Source organism: Schistocerca americana, chromosome 7, assembly GCF_021461395.2.
Source record: "Schistocerca americana isolate TAMUIC-IGC-003095 chromosome 7, iqSchAmer2.1, whole genome shotgun sequence".
In the NCBI taxonomy this organism is placed as follows: Eukaryota; Metazoa; Arthropoda; class Insecta; order Orthoptera; family Acrididae; genus Schistocerca; species Schistocerca americana.
This window is the reverse complement of record NC_060125.1, coordinates 64191658-64214694: the sequence shown is the minus strand read 5'-3', so window position 1 is coordinate 64214694 and position 23037 is coordinate 64191658. Positions and strand designations below refer to the sequence as shown.

Genomic DNA, 23037 nt, shown 5'->3' with positions numbered 1-23037 from the left:
GCATAGTTATTCCTGTCCTTATGCCTTGGAAGAATCCAACATTTCTGCTACCGCCCGATTAGCCTGACCAACATACTTTGAAAACTGCTCGGGAGAATTGTTTACTTCTGACTTTGTTGGATACTCAAATCTCTGAGCCTTTTGCCCCCATATTAATGTGGCTTCCGGGAAGGATGATCTGCAACTGACCATTTACTCATATTGGAAACATCAACCTGAGAGGCTTTTATTAACTACCGGCACCTTGTCGCAGTCTTCTTTGACCGACATAAGGCAAACAACACAGCTTGGCACTGTTGCATTTTAGTTACTCTCCATGACTGGGGCTTTTGTGGCCCCCTTCAGATTTTTATCTGCTATTTTTTATCTAACTCGCTTTTCCAGGTTCAAGTTGGCACTTCACTCAACACCCCTCGCATGCAGGAGAACAGTATCCCACGAGGTTCTGTTTTAAGTGTCACACTCTTCCTCATAGCCATCAATGGGCTTGTAACCTCTGATGGGCCTCTGGTTACCCCAGCGTTGTACGTGGATTTTTGCGTCTCGTGCAGTTCCCACTCGATAGCACCTGCTGAATGCCAGCCCAAAGGCACCATTCGATGCGCTCTGCATGGGCCTTCTCCCACGGCTTCCAGTTTCTTCTTTCAAAATGCAGGTTCTGCGTTTTTGCCATCAACCTACAGTACACCCTGATCCAGAACTTTGTTTACAGGACCAACTCTTCGATGTTGTAGCACAGTCCCATTTCTTGGCCTTAGTTTTCATAACCAGGTGTCATGGCTGCCCCATATTCAATAACTGAAGACTTAAGTGCAAGTGGAAGCTTAATGCTCTCCTGCTCATGGCCCACACATCTTTGGGTGCAGACCGTGCTACTCTTCTCCATCTTTACTGTGCTCTGGTTTTGTTCAGATTAGATTATGGTTGTCAGGTTTATGGTTTCGCAGCTCATTCCACACTGAAACTAAGTGACCCTGTCCATCATTATAGTTGCATCTGCCTATTGGCGCCTTTCACACTAGTCCTGTTGACAGTCTCCGCACTGAAGTGGGGATTCTTCATCTACAAATACGACAGAGCCAACTCGTAGTTTCTTATATAATCACCATTTGACGATTTTTCTGACCATCCTGTGTATCCCAAACCCCTTCTCAAATAAGGCATATCTCCCTGCTGATACCCACACTTGGGTGGGATTGGTGGTTGGGATACGTCTCACTTCCATCTGTTGGGATCTCCATCTCCACTCATGTACTTCCTCTGACACCCCTCTTGGACGCTGCCTCGACTGTGGATTGGGACTGACCTATTCCAGGATCCTAAGGTCTCTGTTGCCCCTCAGATATTCCAGCATCTTGTAGTTCTATCCTTGAAAAGTTCCAGGGTGCTTCCATCTTCCACACAGATGGTTCTAAAATAATAGATTAGGCAGGATATATTTCACGTCTTTACTGGCATGGAACACTACTGACTGCCAAGATCGTATAGTGAGTTCATGGCGGAGCCGCTAGCCATTAATAGTGCCCTCCATTTTGTTCTGAGGCCTCCCGCCACAGTGTTTTAATACTTACCAACTCCGTTTGCAGCTTGCAGGCTATACACTGATGGCTAGAGGGGCAGATACTTGCCCCCATTCCCTTTCATGATCCCATGTGCAGGTATTTGGATACATATCAAATCTCTCTGCCCAAAAGTGAAATAACATCTGGTGGGTTACTGATATCAATAATAAACTCTGCCCAATCCAAGTTTGACCTCATCCTTCCGCTCCTCTCAGGAGTCCACTGTATTATGCTAACTACACCTTCATTATACTAGGTCACCCATTGTTTTCTCTTGCGTTAATGAGGCACCTCCACAATATGGCTTTGGGACAGACTGATGGTATTCCATACATTGGTGGGATTGTCCCCTTCTTTTGGCTCTTGTTACTAAGTGTAGCCTTCCAGATTCCTTGTCTTTAATATTACCAGACAATCCATGGATGGTTGAACTGGTCCTCAGTTTCATATGTGAAAGTGATTTTTATTTTTCCTTTACTCCTGGAGCAGGGTCAGGGTGATTGTGGTTCGGGCATCTCTTCATGTTTTCTAGGTCTGGAACCAATGACCACTCCCCTGTGCAAAGACAGCTCTTTTATCTCTCTGCTTTTCCAGTTTTTAGATTTGGCCTACTCTTTTATGCCTTCTACTGTGTGTGTTTTAACTTCCTCACTTTATGGTTTGACACCTCTGTCTGGTTCCACCCACTTTTAGCTGAATGACTATCTTACACAAGTAACTTTTGAATCGCAGGACTAATGACCTTGCCATTTAGTCCTATAACCCCCCTCAATCAATCAATCAATAAGAAGGATGTAGGTTGCTGTAGTTATTCGGAGATGAAGAGGCTTGCGAAGGATAGAGTAGCATGGAGAACTGCTTCAAACTAGTATTTGGACTGAAGACAGCAACAGTAGCAACAACAACAACAGGATAGAGTAGCATGGAGAACAGCTTCAAACTAGTATTTGGACTGAAGACACCAACAGTAGCAACAACAACAACAACAACAACAACAACAGCCACCTCCTACAGGATCATACCCAGTAAAGCAGTGTGATGTTCAAAACAATTTAGGGGTTAGTGATAGCTTTACTTTGATTTTCATCAATATACTTTTAGGAAATTTGTCTGTTATCTAATATAGATTTTTGTAATTTAAGTTAGTTTTACTTCTTATGACAAAAGATTGTAAAAAGTGACACAGTGCATTAAATATGTCCCGAACATAAATGTGAGACTACGGTGTAGATAAGTCTCTTACCACAAACTTTATTTGGCACTCACAGTTTTTGGCTTCCCAACTGTCAACCACATTATCACGAACCAACCTAATATAGACCTCAGACTATGGTACAGATCATTCTGTCACACTCTATCCATAGTTTGAATACACATTTGGGGAAAATTTACGTAATCATTTGGTCCTAGTTGTAATATTTCCTTTAGCAGTTTTCTTATTGATGTATTTGTCTCAGTTTCAGCCATTCCCTGGACTTGGGGCTCAGCCATTAGTGGCAAGATAGTATAGAGAAGTATTCCTTCTATCCTGAGTCCATTAGATGGAATTTCTAATCGTGAAATGTAATCCCTGTGCACAAAAAAAAAAAAAAGAAAGAAAGAAAGAAAGTTGTTTGCATGGAAAAAAGTGTGGATATCAACAATAGTGATTACAGAACAACATGACTGTGTGACTGAACGATTTCCGGCAACGTGACGATTTCCTCTCATAGTTAGGTTTTTTTTTATCTAAGTCTTACCTCATTGTTACATTCTATTCAATGAACTCTAGCAGAGGTATTTTGATGAAGTGTTAAGTATTGAATATGTATCTCATTTCCTTGCACTTACGGCCTCACTTGACATTGACCACAACTTGGAGCCAGAAGAACCACCTGCAAAGTGGGCACGTTTCACACACTGTAGACATTGTGACAGTGCCAGTGATTATCTCAGTTTTAATGACCACTTGTCAGTTCCACAGTTGTTAAAAAGTAATTGTAAACTTTCACACAGCCTTTCCACATAACGTTTTTCGGATAGGTAAATTTCGCAACCTTCCCCAATATAGAAACCACTAACCACACCAGCTTTAGCAAAATTTGCACTTATTCTGTAATTATGTTTAAATTTGATGTGGTGTAATAAGCAAATCTTTTCTCTTCTTTAAGTAAATAGCTACCAGGTAAATAGTTTATTCCAAATTCCATACAGACGAGTATTTAGGTGTGTTTACAGGAGCCGTATATTATGTCTATTTCTGGCTGCAAAAATGTTGCCATCAATATTGCTGCAATACATGACAGTAATGCCACATGATATGGTGTTATTGCTGAGGAAGCATGCTGTTCAGATTTGCTTTGAATGTGTGCATCTGTCATCGGGAATTCATCCCCCTCTCTGTCACCTGTAAGATAAATGATCAAAATTGGTTGTCAGATTCCTCCTTTGCTTTCCACTGGTTTGTCAGACAGATGCAACAAGCAACTAAAATGAATACAGTACAACAAGCATTCAGCTGTGGGGTGCACTCTCGGTCCTGACAGCCGAATTTACAAGACATGGTTAAGGATTCGATCACAATTATCTGAAAGTGTACATTTTCTAGAAAGAATTTGAGGTCGTCAGCAAGTTCATGTTTTCAACATATAGCTTTTGTAACAATAACTAGTTGCCACCTGTACAAGACCATTAACAATTTTGTACTTGCGTATTTTATTTCAGATTTTTGTGGAAATATGTGCGAAAAATGTGGTACCAGTTTTACATTAAGGACGGACTTATACACACATTTGAGAGCATTCCACAACATGGACATAAATTTAAATAAGGGTAAAGAAACATGTGACTTGCATGATAATAAATTTTTGACTGTTGCTACCCTCGATCATCACAAGAACATGCACATACCTGCTCCTCAAAAAGTAAGTAAAATATATCACTATACATAGAAATTTTTCAGTTTCGGTGTAAAGTATTAACAATTTCCTTCTAAAATAATGCTTCAATTCCATATGTTTGTGACAAATTTGCTCTGGCTCAGCATTCATTTGCTGGGTATGTGCCTGGTGACCAGATGTTCATGACCTGGGGACTTGTTAGAGCTGCCAGTCCTCCATCACTATAAGCTCTGGGCATGCTTCAGCAAGTACTGCGTGGTGCAACAGCAGAACACTATGTGTCACAGGAAATGGGGATCTTGGTTTTACCGCCCAGATCGTGAGGATGGTAAAAACCTCTATACACAGGGTGCATTTGACCTGAGACAACCGGTAGATCTGTGAAAAACCTGGAATTTTTTTAGAATTCCAGGAAAATTTTTTGTTTGGTTTTAGTTTTCATTCAATTTTTTGTAATTTTGACTGTTAAGAAACAATACTCTGACAAAGCATATTACTGTGTCCGGCTACTGCAAAATAATACTGCAGCAATAAAACATGAATGAGAGGGGAAAAAGTAAGAAAAAAAACAAAGAAAATGCACCATACACAACAAAATACAGTGCTCATACAAGCACCTGCCAACAGCAAAACGTGTCAAAGGCTTTAGGAAGACTGTGCAGTGCTTCATATCAACGAATTGCCTCCAATGAGGCCAGCCGCTGTGGCCAAGCAGTTCTAGGCGCTTCAGTCTGGAACCGCACTGCTGCTTTGGTCGCAGATTCGAATCCTGCCTCGGGCTTGGATGTGTGTGATGTCCTTAGGTTCTTAGGTTAGTTAGGTTTATGTAGTTCTAAGTCCAGGGGACTGATGACCTCAGATGTTAAGTCCCATAGTGCTTAGAGCCATTTGAACCTCCAATGAGCGCGACGTCACAACTGTTTATATTAGATTCGTTTGAGTAGTTGCGAGTGGGCTCATGTGCATCCTCAGTTGAGTCGTCCTTGTGTAGTACCTTCTCCCACTTCTGGCTACAGAATTTGACTGTTAGCTGTATAAGCAGTAGCGGCAAGCAGCAAGATGCAACCCATAAAAATTTTACTGGCGTACACTATCCAGTATTGCTGCAGTTCAGAAATATTGTTGATCCGGGGCTGATGCAAGAGCAGTCTGAGCTGTAGTGGGGAGTTGGATAGTCTCCACATGACCCATGTTAATGTTTAGTGATTCCTTTCCATTTATTGCTCTCACGTCAAATGAAAACAAAACGGATTTCTGTGGCCGGGAGCTATCAAGTCAATTAAAATACATTCACATAATTACGGAAGGATAAAATATATTAGCGGTTTCAGATTTGATTTTATTTCCACCTTTCTGACAGTCAAGCATTAAATGCCTTACAGAACATTGAAGTTACCTTTGTCAGTTTCCTAAAGAAATGTGGCATTTATTAATCTTTTCTGTTAAGGTAGTCAATTTATTTGAAACGAAGTGTTTAATTCCACACTATTGACTAGTTTCACCTGTTTGCTACATTTCAAAGGTGCATGTTTTCATCTTCTACCACGTATGGGGTTATGCCATAATAAAGAACCAAACATGAGGTAATACATTACTGGTACTCCAAGAAAATTTACATCCGAATCTGGACATACGTATGTGCATTTGAAACCGAATTATCATTTTAGTATGGTTCACAAAATTCCAATACTCTGGAGTATTTCGTTTATGACAGAATGTAAGATCTTTTACTGTTTTACACATATGAACATACAAGCTTCCTACATCATCGTAGTTGCACAAGCATGGTGACGCCTGTTATCTGGCGCTCTTTGGCAACTGCTGAAACAGATCCATTTCTCTAACAGGTTGTGGGAAAATATTGCAGTTGTTTGAAAAGCGTTACTTTCAAAGTAAATGTCCATTTACGCAAGATGAACTGTGTGCGAGAATGTACCATGAATTTCTTAAATCACAGAGCGTTTGACTCTCATTTAAAAATCAACTATTTGAGGATGACCATTTGGAAAAATTTCGAGCCCAGAAGATCAGACATTTATGTCGTTATTAAAAATTTTACTCTAACATTTGTGTGATGTATCTTAAAGTGTTACATATGCAAAAAGATCAACATTATATGTGAAAGCTTAGCTTCTGTTACAGCTTATTAATCTTAGAGACCAATATTATACATGAAAGCTTTGATTTTCTCATAGCAACACTATGTATATTAATTTAAACCATTAACTTTTCCTATTTGTGTGCACGCACTGCTTAACAATGATATTGCTATTGCCTAACTACATCATATGTCCTTCGCTCTGAATATCCGCTGGCGAGATCATGTGACATGAGCTACGACTGGCTTACAATCTTGATTTCAATGCTTTGGAAATAACATGCGGTGTTTGATGGAATTCATATTTATGCTTTCATAATACAACAATATGCAGTATACATGTTGGAGGAAAAGTGTAGTGTTACTTAACATGGAAAAAGTGTATTTTCACCCAGGAGAAAGTGTATTTTTAACTGTGAAACCCAGAAAAAAATCTGGGAATTTTTTTTTCTTGTCCATGTGTACACCCTGATAAAAAAAAAAACCTCAATCTCAAGGTGTGCTGCATGCCGATGAGATGCAGGGCTGTTAAGGTAGAGCAGTCATTAGCAGGCAACCTCTGTGGAAACTGTTGAACTTCAGTTTGTACGAGGCTTATTCTGGTAAGCAGGGTTCTGTCTGAGTGGACCTTTATATCCTGAGCTGCTCATGGGTCCAAGATGGAAACCTCTAAATTTTCTCCTCCTCCTTCCAGGGGAATGGGTGGGCTGCAGGTAGATACTAACACTCAATCTGACAAGAGGGGTTCATGTAACCAATCCTCTAGACTCAGGAACATTTCATATTTTTTGTGTATATTGTAACAGAATGCATGTTGCTAGTCAGAATAAGGAAAGAGAGCAGCTTTGTAAAAGTATCACCATTTTATTTTAAAAAAGCTTTAGGGTGGATTGCAGGCACATTATTTAAAATTTGTGAAACCGGTGTGAAATGGGATATTGTTGGTTGAAATCCCAAGGTCCCAACAAGTGGCAAACCTGCAAAAAGCCAAGAAATATGCCAGTGAGACTGAGCTCCATACTACTCTGAACTACAGCAAAAGTATTGTAGCGTGCAGGGATCTGGTCGACATTCCCAAACATAAGCTGAATGGACCAAAGAAGCCACTGTGGGTGTCTAAAATGTAATGAAAAGGATGGATGGCAAACTGGTTAATTGAGACTCACTTATATTTGCTTTTAACAGCACAAAATACCCAGAATGCATCAAGGCAGGTTTCCTTTGCATAAGCATCTGGTCTGATGTCCCCAACCAAATGCACTCTTTCAAATACCAGAGCTTTGGGCATACTACTGTTGGACGTAAAGGAGAAGTCACTTGTGGCAAATGTGGTAAGATTGCTAACGGATTTGCTTGTTCACCTCCTTCTGATGTGTGTGAATGCTCTGCGGATCATCCTGTCTGGGGTAGGGACTGCAGTGTATGTGTTGTAGAAAGGAAAATAGAACAGCTTATAACTGTGAAGCGCATCCTGTATGATGAGGCCAGAAAACCCATTTTCACTACCTCCTTTGCTCCTTTTCTTAAACAGCCAGTTCAGGAGACTAATGCTGCAACCTAAACTGAAGTTACTAATGTTAGTACTAGCCCTAGTACTTGCATTTGTCAATGGACTTGTGCTGCTGCAGTTACTTCAAAACCCATGCTTCCTGACAGAATGTCAGAAAAGTCTGTGGAGCTTCTTGCCCCTCTTAAGGTTCAGTCCAGTCCACCATGTAGTGGTACCACCACCACCACCACCACCACCACCACCACCACTTGTGTGATGTGGCTCTGAAGCTTCCCCAAGCAAAAAAAAAAAAAAAACAATCAGCCAAAAGCAAAGAATCAGCCACTGATGGAGTCAGGAAGGAAGCAGTTTGATGATGATGAATCGTGAGAGACCTCAGAGAGAGTGACATTGACACTAATGACATCATTATCACCATCGTCAGAGCTGATGGATGTTGATGTCAGCCTGGGGCACTCATTGCACCCTAAGACTGAGTCTCCATCCACTATGGGTCTCCTCCATGGCGGAAAAAACCAGGCGAAAGTGCAACCCCCATGATAAATGGCTTCCATAGTGCAGTGGAACATTCATGGGTTCAGTACACGTGGAAACTCCTTGCACAGGAATGCCCCTGCACTTTTGTTTAAAGCATCTGATACCGCTGTTCTAAGGGACTATGTCCTCCATTGCGAAGATGACCCCACTAGGGATAGGGCCAAGAGAGGGATTACTGTATTTGTCAATAATGCACACCACTGTCTGCTCTCCCCGTGGCCACTGATCTGCAAGCAGTTGCAGTTCAAGTTTGTGTGTCAGAGGATCACTGCTTCACAAGATGTGATAAGACTGAGTTTCTCATGGATTTTGTAGAACAGCTCCGACGATTTCTCCTACAGGAAGGCTTCAATGTCCATCACCTGTTGTGCGGCTTGACCTCTACTTGCCCTAGGAGTCAGGTTTTGGTGAGCCTCATTGTGTCACATAAGTTGTGCATCCTCAACACAAGCACTCTCTCATTTCTTTGCTGCTACTGGGTTGTTCTCAGCCATCAACCTCTCTGTATGCTCTCTAGCCCCTGCAGACTCTCTCTGTACAGTGGGAAGTCACTGGTGACCTTTATTCCAGTGACAACTTTCCACTCTGTTTTCACCTACTGGATGGAGCTCTCACAGAAAAAATGTCACCATGATGATGATCAGTAGGGCCAGTTGGGTGCTGTGCATCCAAACACTTCATGAAAGCATTGAGGAATGGATGGACTGTATCACACAAGTAATCTGCCAAACCGCTGACTTTTCCATCCTAATGTCCTCTCTTGTCATTCTAGGAGGCTACCTGTCGAATAGTGGGCTTATGAGTGAGTGCTGTTCAGTAATCTGGGTAAGGCGTGTGGCTCTGCGATGGTTTAACCGCCGCCCAACGGAGGAAAATCTCGCAGCCTTTCACTTAACAAGGGCCAAGGTTTGACACTTCATCAAGAAGAGCAAACAAGAGGTCATGGCAAGTGTTTTTGGACTCTATCAACTGTTCCGTTTATTTCGCTACAGCATGGGAAGCCATCAGGAGGATGTCCAGTAAAGACAGTTGGTAGCCTATAGTGGCATGGTTGAAAAATGGGTGTATCCAAACAACATCTGGAGACATTATGCGAACAATGGTAGAGCATTTTGCAATGGCTACTTCCACTGCCAGCAAGGACCTACTGTTCTATCTTTACTGTGCCAAATGGAAAGGGGTGAGTTGGAATTCAGATCCATCAATTCAGAGTCCTACAACTGCCCATTCTGTGTATGGGAGCTGGATTCACCACTGTCTGTGATTTGTTTTACTGCACCTAGCCATAACTGGACATGCTGTGGAACTTGAAACCAGTGTCAAAGGAAGTCCTCACACAATGTTGTTATTCATTATGACGGACAGGCCACTTTCCCAACTCATTCAGGGAGGCAATTTTGATACCTGTTCCCAAAGCAGGAAAGGGCAAAACGTGCCGCAGTAGTTAAAAGAGCATCGTCTTAATAACCTGTTTGGGAAATACCTTGGTGCAAATGGTTAACCATTGTCAGATCTGTATGTTAGAGACCAGGCAGCTCCTAAGTCACTCACAGGTGGATTCAGGAGATTTGATCCACTGTTGACAACCTGACCCAGCTGGAGGCAGCTATCCAGCAGGCTTTCCTTTGTAAACAGCATTGTATAGGTATACTCTTTGACATCAGCAAGGTATATAACTCTACTCGGAGACGTAGTATTCCAGGGCAGGCTTTCTCAAACTGTTCCACGGAACACTTGTGTTCCATGGGAAGTGAATCATTGCTCCACAAAAATTATTAATAACATGCGTTTCATTATTATTATTACTATTAATTTTTTGGAGATATTTTTTTTTTCAAAATTTTATTGTGATTTCTATGTGACTAGCTATGATTTAAAATTGAAGTAATTGCTCAATAAAATAAATTTTTCTCATTTTTTAAAATTTTTATTAACCTTCAAAATAAATAAGATGTTCCATCAACGTACCAAGATCCTCACAGTGTTCCTTCAGAGGAAATGTTGGGCAACCACTGTTCTAGGGCAGCTCCACCAACGGGACGTCGTGACCGTCTCCCCATCTCCATTTGGTCTTTCCTATCAAAGCACTGTTTTTGGTACCAAGCTCGTGACATGCTGTCAAATTGGTTTGTACAGGAGAATGATGTTTCTGAGGGCAGTGTTGTAAACGTCCCCCGCTTGCCACAGCTATAAACCATGTCATGTCTATGGTAAGGAGCCCAGTGCTATGATCCTTATTTGTGGACGATTTAACAGTTTTCTGTTCCTCCTCAAGTACTGCGACAGCAACTCATCAGCTGCAACTTAACAGTGAAGAGGTTGGAGGAGTGGACTACAAACACTTGTGTTTTAAGGTCAAGTTTAACACATATATTTCAGAACGACACAACACATATAAGTCACAGAGTAAGTTGACAAGCAAGACGTGTACACGTTAGCATTCGAGTGAGCAGTGAGTCCCAGTCTAGCGGCCGCTGCTCGGCTGGCCGCTTAGGTGGCGCAACTGCTGCATGGCTGGCAGACAGCGCCGCACGTAGAGGACGCGCCTAATTGCGCGGTGGCACTTTGAATGATCGGCGAGTCACAACAACTTGTTTTACATTTTCTGCCGAGAGGAGAGAGTGTGTGTGTGTGTGTGTGTGTGTGTGTGTGTGTGTGTGTGTGTGTGTGTTAATCATTCTCGTCATATTTTTAATGTACCTGAATTGTGTACGTGGAACACCAGCCTCTCTTTTAAACACTCTGCACTTCTTGGGCCTCAGTGTTGACTCCACATTGTTGTGAATTCCACAGCTGAAAGACCTAAAGGCAATGGCCCAAAAAGCACTGAACATTTTGAAGTACCTTACCCATAGGGATCTCCTGGAGGGACGACTTGAAATGAGGCAAAAAATCAAAATGAGAATTGATACCTGGAATGTTAGAACTCTGCAACAAGCAGGAAAACTAGAAAACCTTAAAAGAGGGTTGGAAAAGAATCATGTGGACCTCGTAGGAGTTGATGAGGTAAGATGGTATGGATGTGGAGAGTTACAGTCAGATGAATGTGTATTGTACTACTCAGGAGGAGAAGTAAAAGGAATGAATGGAGTAGGAATGATTATGATAAAGGAATTGGCTAAATGTGTGGTGTAAGGCTGAAAAGAGCACAAAAAGATTTACTGATTTTCCAGGTGTATATACCAACTCCAGAACATTATGACCAAATTGTAGAGGAAATGTACAATGTAATAGAGAGAATAATGGATGAAGATAAAAAATGCTGCAAAATAGTAATGGTAGACTGGGATGCCATTGTGGGGAAAAGGGGTAGAGGGAAACATAGTAGGCAGCCATGGTCTTGGAAAGAGAAATGATAGAGGTGAATGGCTAATTGACTCCTGCAGGGAAAGGGAGCTAATAGTGCCAAATACATAGTTCAAGAACACATGAAGAGGCTCTGCACTTGGAAATCACCAGGGAATAAATACAGAAACCAAATCAATTTTATGCTGGTAGAAGAAAGATACAGGAATGGAATCAAGAAGGTATTAATAGTGACCACAACTTACTTATGGCAGAAATAGAAATAAGAATGAAAAAACTGAAGAAGGCGACCATGGTGAAGAAGTGGGATCTAGAGAAGATAAGATCCCACAAAGAACAAATTACAGAAATGCTGTTGTATAAGTTTCTAAACACATTACGTGACAAAGAACCACCTGATAATGCCAATGAGTACTGGAATATGCTGAAAGAAGGAATCATTAAAGCAGGACAGCAAAATATAGGGTATGTAAAAGGGAAAAGGGCAAAAAAAACCGTGGGTAACACAAGAAATGATTTCCAAGATGCAGGAGAGAAGAAAATTTAAAAACAAGAACATTGAAGATGCAAGAAAGATGTACCAAAGGCTAAATAATGAACTCTGAAGAGAAACAGAACAGGCTAGGAAAAAAGGCTAAAAGAGGATCTGGACAGGAAGGGAAGATATGACTTACTATACAACAGAGTAAAGACTATGTCATGGGATCAAAACAGAGCAGAAAGTGCTGCTATGGACGTTTTGAGTAAAGATGAAGAGGTAGTGTACAAAGATTGTGATGATGTCCTTCACGGATGGGAAGAATGATCGCAGACCAGAAACTCTAGAACTTGAATCACTCAACAGTGTAAGTGAAGAAGAGAAAAGACCAACCATCATAATGGAAGAAGTGAAGTCTGCCATAGCTGTAATGAAAAACGGCAAAGCAGTAGGTACAGATACGGTACCGGTACAAATATTAAAATACTTCAACCCAGATAGAATAAGAGAAAAATTGAGGTTATGTAATAAAATATATGACGGTGGTGAATGGCTGGAGGACTTTCTGACAACAGTAATGGTTCCATTACTGAAAAAACAAGGAACCAAGAAATGCAGTGAGCACAGGACAATCAGCCTCATTTCACATGCAGCCAAAGTGATGTTAAGAATAATTAATAAGAGACTTGAAAAAGTAATGGAGGAGAACCTTGGCGAGTAGTAGTTTGGCTTTAGATGGAATACGGGCACCAGAGCTGCAATAGGGCTCCTACGAATCTTAAGAGAAAGGTTTATTGAAAAAGGAAGAGACCTATATATGTGCTTCATCGATCTAGAAAAGGCATTTGACACTGTGGCTTGGGACAAGCTGGTGACTATAATGAGGGAAAAGAGAGAGGACTGGAAAACCAGAAGACTTGTAAACTCATTATATCTTAATCAAAAAGCCTCAATTAAAGTGAGAGGAGAAAGAACAGACTGGATCGGATTAGGAAAAGGAGTAAGACAGGGATACTGTCCATCACCTACCGTTTTCAACCTCTACTTGGAAAATATGATTGACCAATGCTCATTAGATGACAAAGGAGTAGAAATTGGAGGAAGAAGAGTAGGGTGTTCGAGGTTTGCTGATGACATGGTCCTTCTCGCCACCCGGGAAGAAGAATTACAGTATTTAGTGGACACCATTGAAGCTAATGGAAAAAATTGTTGTTGTTGTTGTTGTCGTTGCTTCAGTCCTGAGACTGGTTTGATGCAGCTCTCCATGCTACTCTATCCTGTGCAAGCTTCTTTATCTCCCAGTACTTACTGCAACCTACATGCTTCTGAATCTGCTTAGTGTATTCATCTCTTGGTTTCCCTCTACGATTTTTATCCTTCACCCTGCCCTCCAATGTAAATTTGTGATCCCTTGATGCCTCAGTACATGTCCTACCAACCGGTCCCTTCTTCTTGTCAAGTTGTGCCACAAACTCCTCTTCTCCCCAATTCTATTCAATACCTCCTCATTAGTTATGTGATCTACCCATCTAATCCTCAGCATTCTTCTGTAGCACCACATTTCGAAAGCTTCTATTCTCTTCTTGTCCAAACTATTTATCGTCCATGTTTCACTTCCATACATGGCTACATTCCATACAAATACTTTCAGAAACGACTTCCTGACACTTAAATCTATACTCAATGTTAACAAATTTCTCTTCTTCAGAAACGATTTCCTTGCCATTGCCAGTCTATATTTTATATCCTCTCTACTTCGACCATCATCAGTTATTTTGCTCCCCAAATAGCAAAACTCCTTTACTACTTTAAGTGTGTCATTTCCTAATCTAATTCCCTCAGCATCACCCGACTTAATTCGACTACATTCCATTATCCTCGTTTTGCTTTTGTTGATGTTCATCTTATATCCTCCTTTCAAGACACTGTCCATTCCGTTCAACTGCTCTTCCAAGTCCTTTGCTGCCTCTGACAGAATTACAATGTCATCGGCGAGCCTTTAAGTTTTTATTTCTTCTCCATGGATTTTAATACCTACTCCGAACTTTTGTTTTGTTTCCTTTACTGCTTGTTCAATATACAGATTGAATAGCATCAGGGATAGGCTACAACCCTGTCTCACTCCCTTGCTTCCCTTTGAAGTCCCTCGACTCTTATAACTGCTATCTGGTTTCTGTACAAATTGTAAATAGCCTTTCGCTCCCTGTATTTTACCCCTGCCACCTTTAGAATTTGAGAGAGAGTATTCCAGTCAACATTGTCAAAAGCTTTCTCTAAGTCTACAAATGCTAGAAATGTAGGTTTGCCTTTCCTTAATCTATTTTCTAAGATAAGTCGTAAGGTCAGTATTGCCTCACGTGTTCCAACATTTCTGCGGAATCCAAACTGATCTTCGCCGAGGTTGGCTTCTACCAGTTTTTCCATTCATCTGTAAACAATTCGCGTTAGTATTTTGCAGCTGTGACTTATTAAACTGATAGTTCGTTAATTTTCACATCTGTCAATACCTGCTTTCTTTGGGATTGGAATTATTATATTCTTCTTGAAGTCTGAGGGTATTTCGGCTGTCTCATACATCTTGCTCACCAGATGGTAGAGTTTTGTCAGGACTGGCTCTCCCAATGCCATCAGTAGTTCCAATGGAATGTCGTCTACTCCCGGGGCCTTGTTTCGACTCAGGTCTTTTAGTGCTCTGTCAAACTCTTCACGCAGTTTCGTATCTCCCATATCATCTTCATCTACATCCTCTTCCATTTCCATAATATTGTCCTCAAGTACATCGCCCTTCTATAGACCCTCTATATACTCCTTCCACCTTTCTGCTTTCCCTTCTTTGCTTAGAACTGGGTTTCCATCTGAGCTCTTGATATTCATACAAGTGGCTCTCTTTTCTCCAAAGGTCTCTCTAATTTTCCTGTAGGCAGTATCTATCTTACCTCTAGTAAGATAATCCTCTACATCTTTACATTTGTCCTCTAGCCATCCCTGTTTAGCCATTTTGCACTTCCTGTCAATCTCATTTTGAGACGTTTGTATTCCTTTTTGCCTGCTTCATTTACTGCGTTTTTATATTTTCTCCTTTCATCAATTAAATTAAATATTTCTTCTGTTACCCAAGGATTCCTACTAGCCCTCATCTTTTTACCTACTTGATCTTCTGCTGCCTTCACTACTTCATCCCTCAAAGATACCCATTCTTCTTCTACTGTATTTCTTTCCCCCATTCCTGTCAAATGTCCCCTTATGCTCTCCCTGAAACTTTGTACAACTTCTGGTTCTTTCAGTTTATCCTGGTTCCATCTTTTAAATTCCCACCTTTTTGCAGTTTCTTCAGTTTTAATCTACAGTTCATAACCAATAGATTGTGGTCAGAGTCCACATCTGCCCCTGGAAATGTCTTACAATTTAAAACCTGGTTCCGAAATGTCTGTCTTACCATTATATAATCTATCTGATACCTTCTAGTATCTCCAGGATTCTTCCATGTATACAACCTTCTTTTATGATTCTTGGACCAAGTGTTAGCTATGATTAAGTTATGCTCTGTGCAAAATTCTACCAGGCAGCTTCCTCTTTCATTTCTCTCCCTCAATCCATATTCACCCACTATGTTTCCTTCTCTCCCTTTTCCTACTCTCGAATTCCAGTCACCCATGACTATTAAATTTTCATCACCCTTCACTACCTGAATAATTTCTTTTATTTCATCATACATTTCATCCATTTCTTCATCATCTGCAGAGCTAGTTGGCATATAAACTTGTATTACTGTAGTAGGCGTGGGCTTCGTGTCTATCTTGGCCACAATAATGCGTTCACTATGCTGTTTGTAGTAGCTTACCCGCACCCCTATTTTTTAATTCATTATTAAACCTACTCCTGCATTACCCCTATTTGATTTTGTATTTATAGCCCTGTATTCACCTGACCAAAAGTCTTGTTCTTCCTGCCACCGAACTTCACTAATTCCCACTATATCTAACTTTAACCTATCCATTTCCTTTTTTAAATTTTCTAACATACCTGCCCGATTAAGGGATCTGACGTTCCACCCTCCGATCCGTAGAACGCCAGTTTTCTTCCTCCTGATAACGATGTCCTCTTGAGTAGCCCCCGCCCGGAGATCTGAATGGGGGACTATTTTACCTCCGGAATATTTTACCCAGGAGGACGCCATCATCATTTAACCATACAGTAAAACTGCATGCACTTTCAGGACCAGTCCCATACCCAGTCTCTGGTCCTAGACTGTTGAACTGCCACTTATCATCTGATGTCAGCTCTTTGTGGTGCATCAGATTAGTACAGTTCTCACTACTCCCAATTTACCAGCAGACAGTACTGCGAACTGTTTCCAATTACCCACAGGCAATGAGGCTTTTTGAGATGTGCACAAAGTGTGTTTTAGAGTCCCGTAGTAAGTGGCACGTGCAAGCTAAAATCTGGGGTATTAACTGACTGCTTACCTGTTTACTGCTGAGGCCCAGAATAATTTTATATTTCGTGCTGTACAGGAGAGATTGCACCCATGCTTCTGTTTTTCATATGTTTTCTGACATTTTAAGTGAGCACCACAACTATGTAGCTGTGTCAAAGTGAATTAAGAGTAAACTTAATATTTCAAATTTTTTTATAAATGATGATTTCTCAGCACAAGTTAACCCCTCAATAAATACATTGTTTCAGATTTTATATATATTGTGTGTTGTTAGTCAGTGGATTTTCTTGATTAGACGTAATATTTTTATTTTTATTTCATAATCATTTCTTTCTGAAATGCCATTGCCGTGCATGTGTGTTCAGAAATGGTGGCCCCATTTAATTAGGTAATCTCTTTCATTATTTTGAAGCTGTCATGTACGGAGTGTGGTGTTTTTATATGCCATACCAGGGAAGAGCTAAGAGGTCACCTGGAATGTGAGCATGGAATAAGTATGGAAACTAAAGAACTGGAGTTCGATACAATGGAACGTAAGGAAACACAATATGTCTATTCACTATCATTTTCGAAATGAATACATACATGCTATGTTTTGAACTTGTTACTGAGCTTAGATTTATTTTCAGAGTTTCTTCAGTGGAAATTAAAGATGGAGGGTGATGAGAAAGTTTTCTTCACAAAGAGAACTGGTGAAGGGATGGTTGACAGCAAGAGATCTTGTTTGTGCTACATTTGCCACCATTCAAGATCTGCCATGACAAGAAGTTTTGGCAAAAGATTGAAAGCATCAAACAAAATTGAACAAACCTGTCCAGCATCTTTGATACTGACAAAGATGCCGTCAGGCAAAATCAGTGTCAAGTTCTACATGACCCATACAGGTCACAACTTGTCTGTGGGGCCTCTCCATTTTACTCAAGCTGACAAAACAGTGGTTACTGGCCAAGTAGTACATGGTAAGTTGCCGGTTAATTGTAAGAACTGCGTAAGATGTCAAACCATTTTCTGAAGCAGGCTTATATTGTTACATATTGGATTAACGTCACAGTGGTCTTATGAACATTAAGCTGGCTGATGGGTCACAAAGCAAATTTTAACTGAAATCGTTAAGCAGTTGTACTACTTTGCAATCTGTAAATGGCCAACGTGTTGTTTACTGTACCATTTCGTCTAATGATGCCATAATAAAAGGCACCCTTACTTCTTTGCTGACATTTGCAATCATAACTAGAAACATTGCTCCTTTGCTGAATAATGCAGCCTCCCAATTTGAAGTGCTGGCAACTGATGATTGCTGTAGTGCTTCTTCTTGATTTGCTTTGTCTTGTAAAGGGTCCACAATGTTTTCAAGGTGCTTTGCAATTGTGTTAACATTAGTTGCACTTCACCATAAAATCTATGCAGGAAGAGATATACCTGTCCATGCATACATGTAGAAATAATTGGTAATTTATTAAAACAGCCACTCACAGATGTTTACTAAGACAGTGACAAAACATAACTATAATGTTGGAAACAAGTACACATACCTTGCAGCTGGACAGGACATGGGACATCCAGCACATGTGCTGTCTCTAATGGCCATTGTAAATGGGATATGATTTAAAAATAGTATTGCTTGCCACTTACCTTCTTAATACTGAGACCTGCTTTGAGGCTGCAAATTATTATGGCAATGCATCTGGATGCTAATGCTTCCTTGCTCAACCTTATGACCCTTATAGAGAGCATGTCCCTTGTTCGATGCAGGGCCTGAATGCACCTATCAACTCAAGGGTAATCTTTTTGAAGAGAAACAGCAAAGTGTAAGAGTTTTACTAGAGTGGCTACAAATACTTCATAGTATTCAGACTTGGAACCGATATGTAACACAAAGCACACTTTTATGGCCTCCCCACATAGCCATTTTTGAAATAACTTTCAAACTCCTTAGTCTGTTAGCCCTCTGTACCATCTTAAGAACTCCTCTAATGTCAAAAAAATTTTCTCTTCCTGTCACAAAGTGCAGTGCTTTTGTAGCTTTGGTACACTTTACAATTATATCTTTCATTTTATTCCTTCAGTTTCATTTCTATACTTGACCACCATCTCAAGCACACATTAATCAAGGATTATATTGGCCCATTACAGCAGTCCAGGTCTTGTAAAGGTTGTAAGATGCAGTACGATGTGGCAGAGCCATATACTGAACACCATGGTCTTCCCTCTCAGGTACACCACATGGTTGTCTGGAGTCCAATCTTCTCGCGATTGTGCATTCTTGTGACCACTTCTGCCAGCTGTCATGTACAGTGGCTGCATTCCTGCAAAGTCTTTCTGCAGTATCATAGAAGGAACAGTGAGCATCTTGTAGCCCTATCGCATGACCTTGTTCAAACTCGGTGAGGTGTTGACAATGATGCCTTTGTCACCTTAAAGGCATTCTTGACTAACATCAACTCACCACTTTCAATCTCAAAGGTAATTAATACTCATGACAGTTACAGCATTTATTTAAAGCAAACCTGATCTGCATCCTCATTGTGGTGCTACTGGCATCACTCTTATGTGACTGGTGAGAAATTTGAAAAGACATTAGCTTTCAGATGTAGAAACATTAGAAACCTGCCTAACAACATCCGTTTATGCCACACAACTGTCATGTTTCTGGTAGAGCTTTGTTGAGAAGCTTAAGATTCTAGTACGTGTGCTGGATATTCTTTCTTGTGCATGGTACAACAGTTTTCTTGGGGCTGACTCTTAGATCCTTTTTCCTGCACCAGTTTTTCACAATGTTCAGTGTTATATCAGTACTAGCAAACTTGACAAGTATTGCTATGACTAAATCATTGGCATATCCTTGGGAAAAGCAGTCTCTAGTATTTAGCTCTTCAGTGAGTTCATTCGCCACTAGGTTCCACAGTAGTGGAGACAAAACCCTTCCCTTTGGAGCCCTCTGGTTTTCTCATTCATCATGATGGTTCCTACCTTTTTCTGCTCAACATGATCTTCATTATCTTAATCCACCTACATGTGATTGTCTTTGTGCTGTGTCTTCTGCATTTCTAACCATGGATCCAAAGGTTGCATTGCTAAAGGCCCCTTCGATATCCAGAAAGATTGCAGAGAGCAATTTCCTGAAAGTGTAGTTCTTTTCCACCTTCCCAAGTTGGTGAAGTACGGTTTCACATGATTAGCCTGGTTGATATGCCTGGTGACTTACATCTAGAGGAGCCACAGTTAGCTTTGTTTCTCTAGTGTGCATATTAACCAGTTTTTCTGATGTCTTTAAAAGAAAGGACAGACAGATCTGTATCATATCCTTAGCCTTGGTATGATCTGTTCTCCCTGGTTTCAGAATGAAAACAATCTTCACTGCCCTCCAAGAATGAGAAATGGTTCCTGCCACTAGGGTAACTGTAAACAGCCTGCATAGAAATCTAATTAAATGCTGTCTTGCTTGTTGCAGTAGAGCTGGAAAGATTCCATCTGGACTGGAAGTGGTGACTTGAATGTCTGAAACATTCCCACCAACACTGAATTGTATTTTATTATTATTTGTTAATCAACATATTCTCATGGAGATTCTCAGTTTTCCTACTGATTATCTGTAAACTGCTGCCTCTATCCTATTGTCCCTGTATACTCACTTGAGTGAGTATGCTCTTTCCTAGAGTACTTCATAAATTAATTGGTAGTCTGGTAAGGATTTTGTGAAGTCTGGCACAAGTAGCTGTACCTTCCAATTCCTCACAGAATACCTTCCAGGATGATAGTTGCCAAAGGCCTTCCGATATTTTGCTCATTGTCCTTTCAGTCTTGCAAGGTTGAACAGTCTTCTTACCTCCTCCTTTTGGAGTTCCAGATTCCTGTTCCATCAAGGTACATTTTTGTTTGTGCAGTTTTCTAAATGAGGTCAGAATGGCAGACAAGGGTTTCTCCAGTGTCACATGCTGTAGTTCTACATAGCTATCCATCAGAATGGGCTTAAAAGTTGTGTCAGTTACTTCTTCCCTTCTTATGTTCTTGAACACAGGATCCCTGCCCATACTTAGGATAAACATTAAAGGAGGTAACCAGCTCTGCTGTTCGCATCACTGCTTCCCCACACCAGGTTGCGGGCACTGCCATCACCACCAGCCAGCAGTTGTTCATGCTGTCAGCAGCTGTTAACCAGTCTTCTCACTTTCTGGAAAGTAGGAGTACTGACCTCATAAGGAAGGTATGCCGAGACCAATACAATTTCTCTCTTGCTACTTTCCTCATGCTGTTTCATTCTGATCCTCACTACGTCCCTGGAACAAAAGCCTGGCATCACCTGAATGGAATTCTGTTTTTGCATAAAAACATCTTCTGGAGTTCCTTAGATTTCTAGCATAAATCAGCTTACCTCTGTTCCCTCAGAGGCCTGAAACACTCCCTTTATATAAATAGGTGGGGGCTTCCTGGATCAGGGTCATGTCTACCTCCCATCTTCTCAGAAGATGACTGAGACTGGTAGTTGCTCCTTTATGGTGTTGCAGGTTGATCTCCAACACTTACATTTTCCATATTGTCACGATAGTTACTTCAGATATGTTTGATACCCTAATGGTAACCTGCGAGAACTAAGTACACTCTCAGGTCCTGTTCTTGCACTGCCCTCGTGGCTATTTTACTGACTCCAACCCCGATAGTTTAGCCATCCAGTACAACCTACTGTTTGATTACTGTCCAATACTGTGACAAGATCTTTGGTTCTGCACCCTTACTTTCCTGAACAGTCTTTGGAGGAGTATCCTTAAGAAGTTCTGCCACCAAAATTGGTAACTTTGTGGTCTCGAAGAGCTCAGCCGCTGTCTTGACCAGCAACTTCGCCTCCTCCCACGGAGATATATTCGGCACTTTCTCCTTATGCTAGTGCACGCTTCCCATCCCCTCACAAGAGCACCTTCATACAGACAGATGCTCCTGAATTTTGGCCCTGGACCATTACTTTTCTCGATCTTTTCAAAGGAAGCCGTCAGAACAATCTCCACTTGCTGTGAGGTCATGTTGAGCAGTGGATATCCCTGTTAGATAACTGTTATCCTGAAACGTGAGACTGTTGAGCTGTTTCCTCAATTCATGCCTTGGCTTTTTCTGGATACAATTATCCTGATAAGTGGGAGTGTTGGGCCCCCTCCCTTCTTTTCTTGTTTTCTGCTTTAGAGGTGGAAGATGTCCGTTTGTCCCTTTCACTTTGAGGCAGTCTTTTTTGGAGATCCACTCAATTTTTTTCTTTTTAAGGAGGATATTGTCTGCCTTCCTTCTGTTTTTGTTCATTGAGAAGTTTACCCCTCTGAGCTCCAGATGAATATTTAATAACTGACATGATGAAACTGCTACGAGACAGTTTCCTCTTCTCAGACAAGTCTATTAACCGATCCAGTTGTGGAAACAGCTTCCATCAGTTTCAACCCAGGTGTTTAAGTGTTTGAGGTCTCATTATGTCCCTCATATTTTGTTTCTTATTGTTTCACGTTCTCCATTTTGGTCCCATGGCAATTGGGGGTATATTTGGTCAACACCATAGAACCCCACATAGTGTGAGGCTATCACTCGGGGAAGTTGCCCGGTATCCCCGAGGCTTTATTAATAATTCATCTTCCCATGTGCCACACATCTCTCGCCATGGCATGCGTCATACCTCAGGTTGGGGTCTCTGGGGAATTTGGAAAGGACTATGGGATTGAATTTGGGAGGGATTAGATGTAGTGGTACACTCTCCATCAGGTTCTGCTGAAGATTGTCTAGCATGGAAGACCCTGTCAGTAGCTGTTCTACTGCCAGCGTAGCCCTCAGCATCTTGTGGACACGCAAGCCCGTCCGTGCACATGGACAGTGCTTCTACAAGGCAGTGACCACTGGAGAGTATAAACAAACATACTCCATTTATTATATATTTTTTAATCAATCGTGAGGAACAGGGTGGTAAATATTCTTATCAATGAATTAGCAGAAAAAGTTTACACATTGTGATTGTAGTTGTTTTCAGTAGTATATAATTTGCCATTGTCACAGGGCAAAAATAGTACCAATAAAATATTACAAAATGAAACAGACCCATGTATCTTGCCTACATTTGAAACCGATTGTAATAAGTATTTCTTGATTTCTGAAAAGCATTTGACTACCACATCTATGGTTATAGTCAAAAGTAGCATCATATGGAGTATCAAGCAATATTTATGAGTGAGTGGGTTGAGGATTTTTTTGTAGGGAGGCC

The 23037-nt window shown here is 40.9% G+C and overlaps 1 protein-coding gene across 3 annotated transcripts in view; it reads left to right on the top strand.

Annotated features, from left to right (window-relative positions):
- LOC124622101 (zinc finger protein Xfin-like) overlaps nt 1-23037 on the top strand; it is a 76780-nt gene that overhangs the window by 32410 nt on the left and 21333 nt on the right. For all 3 annotated transcript variants that reach the window (XM_047147703.1, XM_047147704.1, XM_047147705.1), the window contains exons 6-8: nt 4266-4465; nt 17221-17341; nt 17438-17767. In XM_047147703.1, coding sequence (XP_047003659.1) covers nt 4266-4465; nt 17221-17341; nt 17438-17767 — 651 coding nt within the window. The remainder of the gene's footprint in view (nt 1-4265; nt 4466-17220; nt 17342-17437; nt 17768-23037) is intronic.